General features: G+C 47.3%; 1 protein-coding gene across 2 annotated transcripts in view; it reads right to left on the reverse strand.

The window, feature by feature from the left end:
* Window positions 1-12,959, reverse strand: part of LOC142245186 (aldehyde oxidase-like) — a 314,224-nt gene that overhangs the window by 161,777 nt on the left and 139,488 nt on the right. For both annotated transcript variants that reach the window (XM_075317642.1, XM_075317641.1), the window contains 3 exons: window positions 10,797-10,981; window positions 10,547-10,709; window positions 8,356-8,460 (listed from right to left, as the gene is read on the reverse strand). In XM_075317642.1, the coding sequence (XP_075173757.1) occupies window positions 8,356-8,460; window positions 10,547-10,709; window positions 10,797-10,981 (453 nt within the window). The remainder of the gene's footprint in view (window positions 1-8,355; window positions 8,461-10,546; window positions 10,710-10,796; window positions 10,982-12,959) is intronic.

The following is a 12,959-nucleotide window of genomic DNA, read 5'->3' on the forward strand; positions in this document are numbered from 1 at the left end:
CACGCTTTCAGGCGGTCTCGGGAAATTGCTTGACAGGTCTTGCCTTCATCTTTGCTTATGAGGCATACCTTACTATTGTCAAAGTTGGAGGGGATAATGGTGTAGGGCTCGTTTTCCCACTGATCATCCAACTTATGCGTCTTCCGCTTCTTCTTGAGGACTTGTTCTCCAGGTGCTAAGGGAGTTGCTGGGGCTGTTTGATTGTAATGCTGTTCTTGTCTCGTTCTTGCTTGAGACAGGCTCCTTTCCACGCACTCCTGGACCTTACGGTACCGCTGCTGCCGTTCTGCATCCCAATCCTCTATTTCTTGAACCGCCTCAGGCGACACAGTCCCCATCTCAAAGTCTACAGGCAACTTGCCTGGTCTGGCTCGCATCAGGTAAGCGGGGCTGCAGTTGGTCGAATTCACTGGGATGTGGTTGTACAAGTCTACCAGATCTGGCAACTTTTCTGGCCATTGGTTCCTCTCTTCCAGCGGTAGGGTCTTCAGCATATCAATAACCACATGGTTCATTTTCTCGCACAGTCCATTGGTCTGGGGGTGGTACGGTGTGGTTCGAATTTTCTTACAACCGTACATGTTACAGAACTCTTGGAACACTTCAGCCTCGAATGCAGGACCCTGATCCGTCAGTACCCTTTCCGGATAGCCGTGCGGTCGACAAAAGGATGCCTGGAACGCTCTAGCTGCCGTCCTGGCTGTCTGGTCCTTCACAGGCACTACTACCAGGAAACGAGAGTAATGGTCCACAATGGTGAGGGCGTACACATAGCCTGACCGGCTTGGTGTTAACTTCACGTGGTCCAGGGCCACCAACTCCAGGGGCTGCTTCGTGACAATTGGCTGTAGGGGAGACCTTTGGCTGGCATCATCCTTCCGCCTCAAGTTACACGGGCCACAGTCTCGGCACCATTTCTCGATCATCTTTCTCATGTGCACCCAGTAGAACCGATCACGGAGTAAGGCCTCCAACTTCTTCCACCCGAAGTGCCCTGCGTTATCATGATACGCTGCTAGGACCATTGGAGCATCCCTCTGCGGAACCACTATCTGCCAGACAAGTTCATTTGTTCGATAGTTGACATATCTCTTGCAGAGCTTGCCCTGGTAGGTGAACAGTCGTCCCCTCTCCTTCCACAGCTGCTGGGCTTCCTCTGGAGCGTCTGGGCCAAGATGGGTCTCAGCTTGCGCTAGCTTCTCTTTGACCAATCGCACGGCCGGGTCACCATTCTGTGTTTCTTCCCAATTATGGTGGAGTAATGGATTGACCGAGACCTCGTGCTGGTTTAAGCGCTTCACTCCCACAGCATGCTCACACTGTGAAACACCCTGGTGATGGAAAGCCGGTAACTCTATCTCTTCGAGTTCATCCAGGTCTTCTCCAGACTCGGGTAAGTGAGGCATTCTGGACAGCGCATCAGCATTGTTATTCTTCTTGCCAGCCCGATACTTGATGGTAAAGTCAAAGTTAGACAGCCGGGCCATCCATCGCTGTTCCATCGCACCTAACTTGGCTGTTGCCAGGTGTGTCAATGGATTGTTGTCCGTGAAGATGGTAAACTTGACCGATGCCAGATAGTGCTTGAAGCGTTCAGTCACTGCCCACACAATAGCGAGGAACTCCAGCTTGAAGGAACTGTAGTTTTCTGGATTCCTTTCCGTGGGCCGAAGCTTCCTACTGGCGTACGCTATTACCCTCTCTCTGCCTCCCTGTACCTGGGACAGAACTGCTCCCAGTCCCACGTTGCTGGCGTCTGTGTACAGTATAAACGGTTGGCTGTAGTCAGGGTAGGCCAGAATTTCTTCTCCCGTGAGAGCCCCTTTCAGCCGGACAAAGGATGTTTCCAGTTGGCTGCTCCATTCAAATGGAGGGCTCTGCTTCTTAGCCTGCTTCGGCTGGCCCACCAGGAGATCTTGAAGGGGCGCTGCTAACTTGGTGAACCCATCAATGAACCTTCGGTAGTAGCCCACCAGTCCAAGGAACTGCCGCACCTCCTTCACCGTGGTGGGTCTTGGCCAGTCCTTGATTACCGTGACTTTCTCCGGATCAGGTGCCACGCCTTCTGCGCTGACCACATGACCCAGGTACTGTACCTTTGGCTTCAAGAGGTGACATTTGGACGGCTTGATCTTCAGGCCATATTTCGACAAGGACTCAAACACTTCTGCTAAGTGCTTCAGGTGGTCCTCATAAGTCTTGGAGTAGACTATTACGTCATCCAGGTACAGCAGCACGGTTTCGAAGTTGTGGTGGCCCAAGCAGCACTCCATCAACCTTTGGAATGTCCCTGGGGCGTTGCAGAGCCCGAATGGCATACAATTGAACTCACAGAGACCCATTGGTGTCGTGAATGCAGTCTTCTCCTTGTCCGCCTCTGCCACGGGAACCTGCCAATACCCACTGGTGAGATCCAAGGTGGAGAAATAGTTAGCTGACTTTAAGGCTGTTAGTGACTCCTCTATTCTGGGTAGTGGATAGGCATCTTTATGTGTAATGCGGTTAATTTGCCTGTAATCTACACACATTCTCATTGTACCATCTTTTTTCTTTACGAGCACTAGTGGAGCTGCCCAGGGGCTACAACTATCTCTGATAACCCCAGCCTCCTTCATTTCCCGTAACATTTCCTTGGCACACTGATACTGTGCGGGGGGTACAGGGCGGTATCTTTCTTTAATGGGATGATGATCACCCGTGGGGATTTGATGTTGAACCCCTTTCACCTGCCCAAAATCTAGGGGGTGTTTGCTGAAGACCCGCTCGTACTCCTGTACCACCCGGTAAACCCCATGCTTTTGGTGGGAGGGGGTGGAGTCGGTGCCCACATGTAATTTTTGGCACCAGTCTTCCGGCTGCCCCTTGGAGCCATTGTCTTCCGCCTGGTCGGACGGGATCAAGGGTTCCACTGCTTTAATGGTATTGTTGCTGACAGTGTACAATTTTGCCACAGTGGCATACCGGGGCAATTTGGCCTCCTCCTCCCCACAATTCAGGACACGGACGGGCACTCTCCCCTTGCGGACGTCCGCTACCCCTCTGGCTATCAGGACTCCAGGCCTACTGTCTGAATAGATTGGTTCTACCAAGGCATGGTAATCCTGACCCTTGAGGCCTATTGCTGCCCGACACCATATCAACATTTCACTTCTTGGGGGTATTACAATGGGGAGGGGGTCACTTACCCTCACACTGCCAATTTCTCCTCCGGCCAGCTCTACCTGCTGCCTCCTCATCAGGGCTCTGATCTCCCTCTGTAGGACACGCTGCTGCCCGGAGCTGGCAGTTTCAGACGCCTGTTGTAACAAAATTATCACTTCGGCAATACAATTTTCTATCACATTTGTACCAAGAGTTAGCAGTGGGTCAGATTCTTTGCGATCAATATCTACAATTATCATCCCCTGACATGGCAATTCCACCCGCCCCACTTTAATGGTTACTTCTTTGTACCCAATCTGAGGTAAGGGCTGACCATTACTGGCCACAATTGTTAAATCATCATCTGGGCCATGGTCAATGTCTGAATCGGCCCAATATCTTTTGTACAGTTTGTGGGGGATGGTTGTTACCTGGGACCCCGTATCCAGGAGGGCATTCAAAGGGATCCCATCCAGCACAATAGGAAGGACCGGTCGTCCTCCCACATACTTGCTGCGGCTGGGGGTTGAGCCGGGCTTCCTTACACCTGGGGGTCGGCTCCTGGCCCCAGGCTCGGCCCATTTAAAGGACAGCGTCGTGCAATGTGGCCCGCCTGGTTGCAGTTGCGGCAGATCGGTTGTCCTGTTGAATCGTACCGGTCTGTGTCTCTGCCTCGGGTCGGCGGAATCCTTCTCTGTCGCATCCATGGGACGTCCTCTGGGCTGGAGGCCAACTCGATTTTCGCAGGCGAGGGGGTCATTTGTAGAGACTGCACGGTCTTGGCAAGGGCAGCCACAGTCTTGGTCAGCTCCTGGACCTGTTGTCTGAGCTCCGCAGTGGGATCCTTATCCAGGGACTGCGCCTCAGCCCCTGCAGTGGCTCGTGTTGCAGGCACCACCCCGGGGTACGTGATAGCAGGAGGCCGGAGGGGTACTGGGTCATTCGGCGTAGATTCTCTCAGTACCCTGATGGCCTGGTCCTTAAACTTGGCAAAGTCCAGAGCAGGGTTCTGCAGGACCAGGATACGCAGCTGGGTCCTGTGGGCATCTGACAGGAGCCCCTCTATGAACTGCTCAGTTAGGAGTTTGTCTTCTTCACGTACACTCTCTGGGTCCACCTGTTTAACTGCTTTCAGGGCCTCTTGCAGGTTTAGGGCATAGTCCCTTATGCTGTCTGTGGCCCGCTGCTTGCACCCAAAGAATCTCATCTTTATCTCTGCTGCGGTGCGAGTGTCAAACGTACTCTTTAGCTTGGCCAGTATCTGGGCTGCTGTCCCTTTATCTGTATCAGGCCATGACTTCGCTTCACGCTGGGCTGCGCCGGCTAGCTGTCCCATTAATATGCCCACCTTCTGGCTCTCAGTCAGCGGATACACCCGGAATAAGCTGTGCAGGCTTTCTCTGAAGTCACTCAAGGTATGGGACTCCCCGGAGTATTGCGGCAGCCATTCTGCTCCCGGTATGTATGGCATGGTGATCGGCATTACCGGCGCTACAGTGGGGGCCGGGGCGACGGCGACTGGGATTGCTTCTGCTGGTGCTGCGGCGTCTCGGGCTATGGCAGCCACCTGCCCTCCCTCTGAGTCGGACATCTTCCTCCCCCTTAGTGAACCTTACCAGGCTCCGTTCACTTTTCAAATTTTCTTCCGGGTCGCGCGGGGTTAACAGCGCTCTGCTCTGATGGCGCGCTCCCTTCGCGCTCTTTGTCAGGCACGCCCCCCTTCTTCCTGCGCTCGGCGAGGCTAATGGCGGCGGTGGTCTGCAGCCAGTACACAGTCTTTTAAGCACAATTCCGGCAGGCGCACAGTACCCGGTGGGACCGGGCACGAAATCCTGTTCGTGACGCCAAATTTGACTCGCCCACCCCAGGGCTATGGGACACCCGGTGCCGGGCCGGACTAGTCCGGTGGTAGTCAGTGGTGGCTGGGCCCGGCTCCGTGGCCCTGGTGGGTGTCAGTTGAATATGTGGCTTGCTTGTTAATGGTTGTGTTCGTGACGCCACCTGTGGCATGCGGCTATTAAGCCACCGCTGCTGTGTGAGGCCTCCGGGATGATGATATAGCAGCTATGGTAGTACTGCTCCCCACAGGTGGAGCAATGCCCGGGGCACAGTTGGTGCTTGTGAAAGTCTATGGTGCTGTGTGACTAACACGGTGCAGGGCCGACAGGCAAGGAAAGAACCAGGCACAAACAACAGTCTCTTTACCTTTTCCTCTTTTACTCTGGGAACAGTCCAGTCCTGGGAGACCGTTACAGGTGGTGATGGGGATCCGGTCGGCCTGGAAGTACTTGGGGTGATCTTTCTGGCCAGCTGAGTATGAGGCCTACTCCTGTACCTTTCTTGGTGATGATAGGACCCTGCTTCTCTGAATCCAGCAATGGCCCTCTTCGCTGCTGGGACCAATAGCACGTCCCTTCCCTCTGTAGGTGGCTGCGCAGGCCCACTCTCTGGTGCTTCTCCGCTAGGGTCCACACCGGGCCCTGATGCTGCAGCTGTACCTTGGATGTGTCTGGGCCAGGGGCTTGCAGCTCCCCTGCCCTTCGGATTCGGCTACCAGGGACGGATTTTATACCCTGGCAACCACAGACTCCGATGTCCGAGTCTCTCTGCTGCCTCTCAGCTACTCCTGCTTCTCTGGGCCAAACTGCTCCAGCTCTAGACCCCAGATTCACAGGACAGCTCACTCTGTGTCTGTTCACTTCTGCTGCTCCCTACAGACTCTCTAACTCCTCCCACAGGTCAGGCTTAAGGAAGCTCCCTGAAACTTCAGGTTCAGAGCTCCCCCTACTGGCCTGAGGGAGAAACTGCGGTGGATGTTAACTTACTGGCCAGTAGATTTCCCCATTACCTCCAGGCTCAGCATTAACCCTCAGGAGGGCAATGCCGTTGTGGCGACCAGGTCCTAGGGCGCCACACTTACAGACTGTGGCTGCCATCAGTGAGGTTATTAATGGTTGTCTGAGGAATGTTCTGCCTCACCGAAAGTATGTGGACACATAAATCATCAGGATGCCCTACTGGCAGTTCCCTTTGCATATGCTGACCAATGATGTCCCAGATGGGATTTATAGGAGACAAGTCTCAAGATGCTGCCGACCATGGTAGCTAGTTTAGGCTATGCAGGCTGCTGAATGTAGCAGAACAAACATGCAGCCTGGTGTTGACATGTTGAAAAACGCCTCCTGGATCAGTTTGAAGAAATAGTTATACCACTAGTTCCACATCCAAATTAGTGTAATTCTGAGGTGTTTGTATACCTAGAATAAAGACTATAGGGGCCCGGATACTATATAGTATGCCACTCTACACAATAACCCCGGGGAATACGACAGGTGTGACATTCCCCCATGAAGTACTCTTCACGGTGTTGCCCATGTGTCGCCCTGGGCAAGCCAGGGGACACAGGTCACACACCCCCACACCCTACATCCCAGTTAGGAACACCACAGCTAACCCAAAAATCCTTGTTGCCTTCCTCCAGAGGCTGATGATTCACACCAGGGGGTGGGCCAGGCGGTTGGCTCCGCCCACCGAGGAGGACACAGCTCTGGAGGCAGGAGAAACCAGGCAGATTAGCCCAGGCAGGGCTCGAGTGAAGTGGAGTTCAGTTAGGGGAGTGAAGGAGTAAACAGCTAAGATGAGCTAAGGAAGTGAAAGTAGAAGTGAAGTGAAGTGGTAAAGGAGGAAAGCAAGAGTGGTGACAGAGAGAAAGCCTGAAGTAGTCCAGCTGTGTGCAGGACAGGTCAGCAAGGTCAGCAACGGCGGTGACTGTCTGGAGGGGGACCGTTTGGAAGTTCCTGGAAGGACCCCGGAGGCTGTGTGCCCGGCGGTCTGGAGCAGTGTTCCCAAGGACAGTCAGCACCAGGGCAGGGGCCTCTCGGACCCCGGCAAGGCTAGGAGTCGCCATAATTTGCCGAATCCGTCAGTGAAGGGGACGTAGATCCCCCAACAACCAAGTCCCGATTGAAGGCAACAGCCCAACCAGAGTAGGAGAGACACCGCCACCGCCAAGGCACCAGTTTCTCAGGGCCAGCGCCTGCGGGCAAAGAGTAGAGCTCCTCCGGTCCAGCTTGAAGCCGGGGAGCGGGTTACCGGTGGGGACCCATCGCAACCAACAAGTAAACACAGGTGCAAGGAAGAGGGACATCACCGTCACCTACTGGGAGAGCAAGTGCAGCCGTCCGTGGGACCGTCTTACCAGCCGTTTGGTTTACCGTAACAACTGTGTCAACGTCTCAGGCTGAGTGAGTACCACAGTGCCGCAAGGCACAGCGCTGCCCCCGCGTCCCTGCGCCCACCAGGCCCTGCACCTCCCAAACCATCATCGGGCCCCGGGATCACCAACCCCTACCCACGGAGGGGCAACACAACACCTGGCTGCTCCGCATCACCATCCCCGGGATCCCCATATTGAGCAGCGGTGGTGAAATCACCACAACCGTGGGTGGCGTCACGGACAATAAACAATTCCCACACCCAACAACCCCCTTTCACTCACGGGCGAGGAGCGCCGCTCGAGAAACCCCCGGGATCCGGCCCACCGCTCGAGCCACCACTGAGCAGCAGCCGCCGGACCCGAGCAGAAGGGGTGAGCGCAGTGTGCTGACACCCTCCTCCCCGCCCGCGACACCCACATAGTCTCCAAACCAATCTCCAGCTAACATTGCATTTTTGACAAAAGTGAGACTCATCGCTGAAGACAATAGACTTCCAGATACACTACCACCTTGGAATTGCGTTGATTTGGCTGTGGAACCAGTAGTATGACCATTTCTTCAAAGTGTCCTAAACTTGCTTCTATGGTCTGCAGCGTCTCTTAACTTGACTCCCATTGAGTACATCTAAGATGTCATTGGTCAACAATTTACTAAAGGAGCTGCCAGCAGTGAATCTTGATATTTGTGTTCCCAAGTGCATTCAGTGTGGCAGAGCATTCCTCAGACAAACATTTTTAATAATAATAACAACTCAAATAAATCGAGATATTTGAACATTTTCATTCCATGTTTTCATCATTTCCATTTCATTATCACGCCTAATCAACTTATGATTTCCATTATTCCATAACGCTATATCAATGTTGATGGGTTTATATGCAGACTACAGATACAATAACCATAAGCTATATCTACTGGCATAAACCTTTCCTAACTGAATATCTTCTGAACATACAAATTATCAGCTCCTACAATGCATACCTAATTGAAAACTTACCTGATATTTCTGCATACTCTTCAGTGTTGTATTCTGGATTACAGCCCTTTTTATATTGTTTCTCTGTGTTATGTCTACAGGAAAGATGTGCCCATTCAGACTGTACTAAAGGAAAATGTACAACAGAACATTAAAACTTCTGTAAAAAAATTAAAATATTACCCCCATATACTGTATACCGTATGTCCTTACACTGTAAATAGATGTCACCAGATAGGTATCCTCCGTGAGCAACGTTACATACATATATAACACTTTCGGAGGATTTGTCTCATCGGAGGCAAACCTTCTTACAATAAGGGTGCAGGGGTGATCAGCAGATCTTTAAGGCTAGGGCCCCACTTTGCGTTTACACCTGCGTTTTAGGTGCTTTTTTGGTCCGTTTTGGGAAGCACCTTTTTCATGCCAAAAGGCATGCGTTTTGATTTACCAGCAAAGTCTATGGAAAAAGTGGATTTCCTGACACCACTTTGCGTTTCTAAACACTGCGTTTAATTTGCATATTTTGTGGCAAAAACCATGCGTTCAAAGAAGCAGCATGTCAATTATTTTTGCCATTTTGGGTGCGTTTTGCTAACATTGAAGTCAATGAGAAAAGGCAAAAACCAAGATTCCTACAAATTCCAGCGTTTTACCTGCTTTTTCAGTCAGAAAACATGCGTTTTGGACTACCAAAACGCATGCTTTTTGAACATCAAAATAATGATTTAATTTGTCCCTTTACACACAAACATAGTCTGACAATTAAAAATAAGAAATTTATGAAATTAGTGCTATTTTTCCATTAAATATCATATTACTGCTATAATTTCATTAAAATAATTTATTTCCATTATTTTTCACAAAAATATAGATTTTTTTTTCCAATTTTTTCATTGAGTTTGACTATTTAAACTTTATTTATCGGTGTCTAGATGTTCAAAACGCATCTATCAAAACGCAGGTGGAAAAGCATGTAAAAGTCGCTGAAAACGCATCTAAAACGCGGTAAATACGCATGCGTTTTCAGCGCTAAATTTCTGAAAAAAGGCAACTTTGGTCAAATCAATTAAGCCCAAAACGTGTGTTCTGAACTGCAAGTAGGTGAATGCAAAGTGGGGCCCTAGCCTTAGGGTCACATTCCCAGCACACAGCTGATTTTGCTAGTTTTCCCTTCAAATGGTTCAAGTCCTCAAGAACAAGATCTGCTGTTATTGAGATGTTCTCCATTCTGGCACTTAAAATCAAGTGAGGTACCCAAGTGTTGGACACTTCTGCCGCCTGTTTAACCCAATAGAGTATATGAACGGTGGTTGTCTTCATGATATAACCATTGTAACGCCAAGAGGACATATATATATATATATATATATATAATATATACTATATATATATATATATATATATATATATATATATATATATATATATATATATATGCAATAAGTGTCCCCAAGTAACACATACGGGCAGCCAGAATTTTATTAATCAAAACTTATTACTTGTACAATTGGATGCTATTAAATTGTGGCTCGGTAGGTATGCTGTAATTACTAGAAAGACATGAAAAAGTAGTACCAAAATTTTGACTTCTGAATGAACTGATAATTACAAGGAAGAATCACTGTGAGGTTTATATTATTAGTCAAATTAATTAATGGTGCATTATAAGCACCATTGACACAGTACAATAGGCCGTGGAAAATTCTCGTAAATATCTGTATATTATTAGATATGGTGTAAATTGATTTGCACTTTACAGCCCATCAGCAGTGACAGTGGCCTGAGGCAGCTGGATGTGATCAGGAGAACCGCCTTGTATCTGCAGTCATCCCTGGTTCTTCTTTTGATTAGCCAGCCTGGCGTGACGTTATAGTTGCCGATTGATGCGCATGTGACATCATGACAAGCCGCCTAAAAGTAGAGCCGTGGCCGCTCTTGTCATTTGGCCACAGACCATTGTAGTGCTCAATGGACTGGGACATTTGAATTGAGTTGCACAAACTCAAATTTATATGTGCGTATAGTGCATAAATATCTCAATTGCTATATGGTATTAGGAAGTAGTGCAGAATAAGAAAAGGTTCTGTAAAGTTACTAAACAGTTCATATAGGTTTTACCTTTGGGATTTCTAAATTATTGATCAAAATGAGTTTTCCTTTAGTTGTTAATTCTTCAGATGCAGTATATGGTCAACACAATATAACCCACCTCTGAGGTCAGGGCGTGGAACACTTCTTGGTAGAATTTGAAAAGAAAACTAACAGTCAATGTTCTTCTGTATTCCACCTTCCCTCCCGGAGCAGAGGGTGTAAGGGAAATTTCATCCAAAATAAATCTACAAGCTTCACCCAGTGTCTCCTCATTCCATTTCCTGGTTAGATAAAAGGGATATATTAGACTATGACCCACTTGACCCACTTGACTTAAGGCAGTATAAGTACAGAATATTGCCGCAAACCTTCCAACGACTGCTTCTCTCGCCTTTTTCGCTTGAACCATGCTAGTGCCAATACCACCAAAGTAAATATTCAGGTCTTCAATGATGTCTGATTGATCTCGGAATAGGACTCTCATTCCTGAAACCAGTATAGCTATGGAGTTCACCTTCCTCTGTGCCTGTCTGAAGGCAGAAATAACTTCCCACTGTGGACAGAAGGCAATAAAGTGAAAAAAAACGTGGAAATTATGTACACGTAGGAGTTAATGTACAAAGTCACTGCTTTCATAATGGCATTAAAAGGGCTTTAGCCAGCATCATATCATAACAAGATCATTGTATGAGATGTTTCATCATTCACTAGAATATGGCACTACAAATCACAGCCATCTTCATAGATACTTTACGATAATATATATATACAGTACAGACCAAACGTTTGGACACACCTTATCATTCAAAGAGTTTTCGTTATTTGTATGACTCTGAAAATTGTAGATTCACATTCAAGGCATCAAACCTAGGTGTCGATTTGAATTGAATTGATGATGCCCTACAACTTTGTATTTCACTGTTTTTCTCTATCACGTTCCGTTTTCGAGATAAAAATGCTAACTCCATTGTTTTCCACCAGGTGGCGCTATAGGGGGTTTCATTGCGTAGCGCATGGTTACTTTACCATACCTAGACACCATTTCTATGCCTTTAGCTGCTGCTGTTCTCAAGTTAATGGCGGTGGACAGGATATGGGTGGACACACTGTATGTCGTGTCATAAAAGTCTGATCAAAAAAAAAAAAAAAAGACTCCAAAGTTGCAGGTTTTTCATCAATTCTATCCCAAAATGGAATCAATAATGCCAGCTTGGGTGGACACACTGTATATATATATATATATATATATATAGCTAGCTCTATTCACTGTTATTACAGGTAGATGACTGCCGGGCAACAAAACCCCAGTATGTACATATAGTTACGTGAAGTTGTTATTCAGGTGTTTTAAATACTTTACAGCGACAGATGCTGGTTTTGTTGCCCAGCAGTCATCTACCTGTAATATCAGTGAACAGAGCTAGCTCCAATTGCTGCTGTTTTCCATTTAGATGATGCTATCAATCATTGACAGTAACATTTAAACAAAGTGATCGCTTGTACACACACACTAGTTTCCATCGGTCTGTTGGAACAAAATTGTGGGTAACTGATGAATTACCATGGCAACTTTGGGCCCACTGAATTGCCCATTGATTGTCATCTTGGTACTCTTGTGAAGCACAGCCACAGGCTGGGCTTCTTAGGAGGCCATCATTTTCACTAAATTCAGCAATGTAGCAGTATATAGAACAAGCAATCAAATAATTGTAAAGACTAAAAAGTAAAAAAGTGTTTTTAAAAATCTAAAAAAAATAATTTAAAACACCTCCTTTACTCAGTTTGACAATATGAAAATAATAAATAGACATATTTAATATTGCTGCATCTCTTAAAGTAATTAACATTTATGGTAAACCTGGAAAAGAAAAGAAAATTGTAATACCAAAATGTTTTTCAGTTGACGGACCATTCTCAAAAAATACAACAAACAGCGATCAAGATGTCATATGGACACCAAAATGGTATCAATAAACATCAGATTTCCAAACAAAAAAATAATTTTTCAAACAATAAAAAAAGGTTTTGGAACAAAAACATTTTTCCCAGAATTTTTTTATCCTCTAAAATAATAAAAAACTATACAAGATTGGTATTAAAACTACAACTCATGTTTCATATGGCTACGTCGATAGGAAAATCAAAAAGTTATAGCCCTTAAAAAAGGAGTGTGTAGGGGGTCAAAAGCAAAAAAATAAAAAAAAAACATGGTGTCAAGGGGTTAAGGAAGCCCATTCACATGTGAGGTCACCTCTTCCAACTCCACCATATTGCTACAGGTAAAATATATCTTTGTACCGTGTTAGCCAGTAGAGATAAAAAAAAAGTTTAAAAGAACTGAGAGTCCTCAGTGGTTGATACCTTTTAATGGCTAACTGAAAAGATGGTAATAATACAGTAGCAAGCTTTCCAGACTACTCAGGTCTCTTCATCAGGCTCAGTATAACACAAAATCTAAAAAGTCACATATTTATACACAACAGGACATAGAATGGGGCAGTAAATAAGACAAGTTATGTGAAGCATTGCAA

The sequence above is a fragment of the Anomaloglossus baeobatrachus genome, chromosome 7 (genome assembly GCF_048569485.1).
Source record: "Anomaloglossus baeobatrachus isolate aAnoBae1 chromosome 7, aAnoBae1.hap1, whole genome shotgun sequence".
Taxonomy (NCBI): Eukaryota; Metazoa; Chordata; class Amphibia; order Anura; family Aromobatidae; genus Anomaloglossus; species Anomaloglossus baeobatrachus.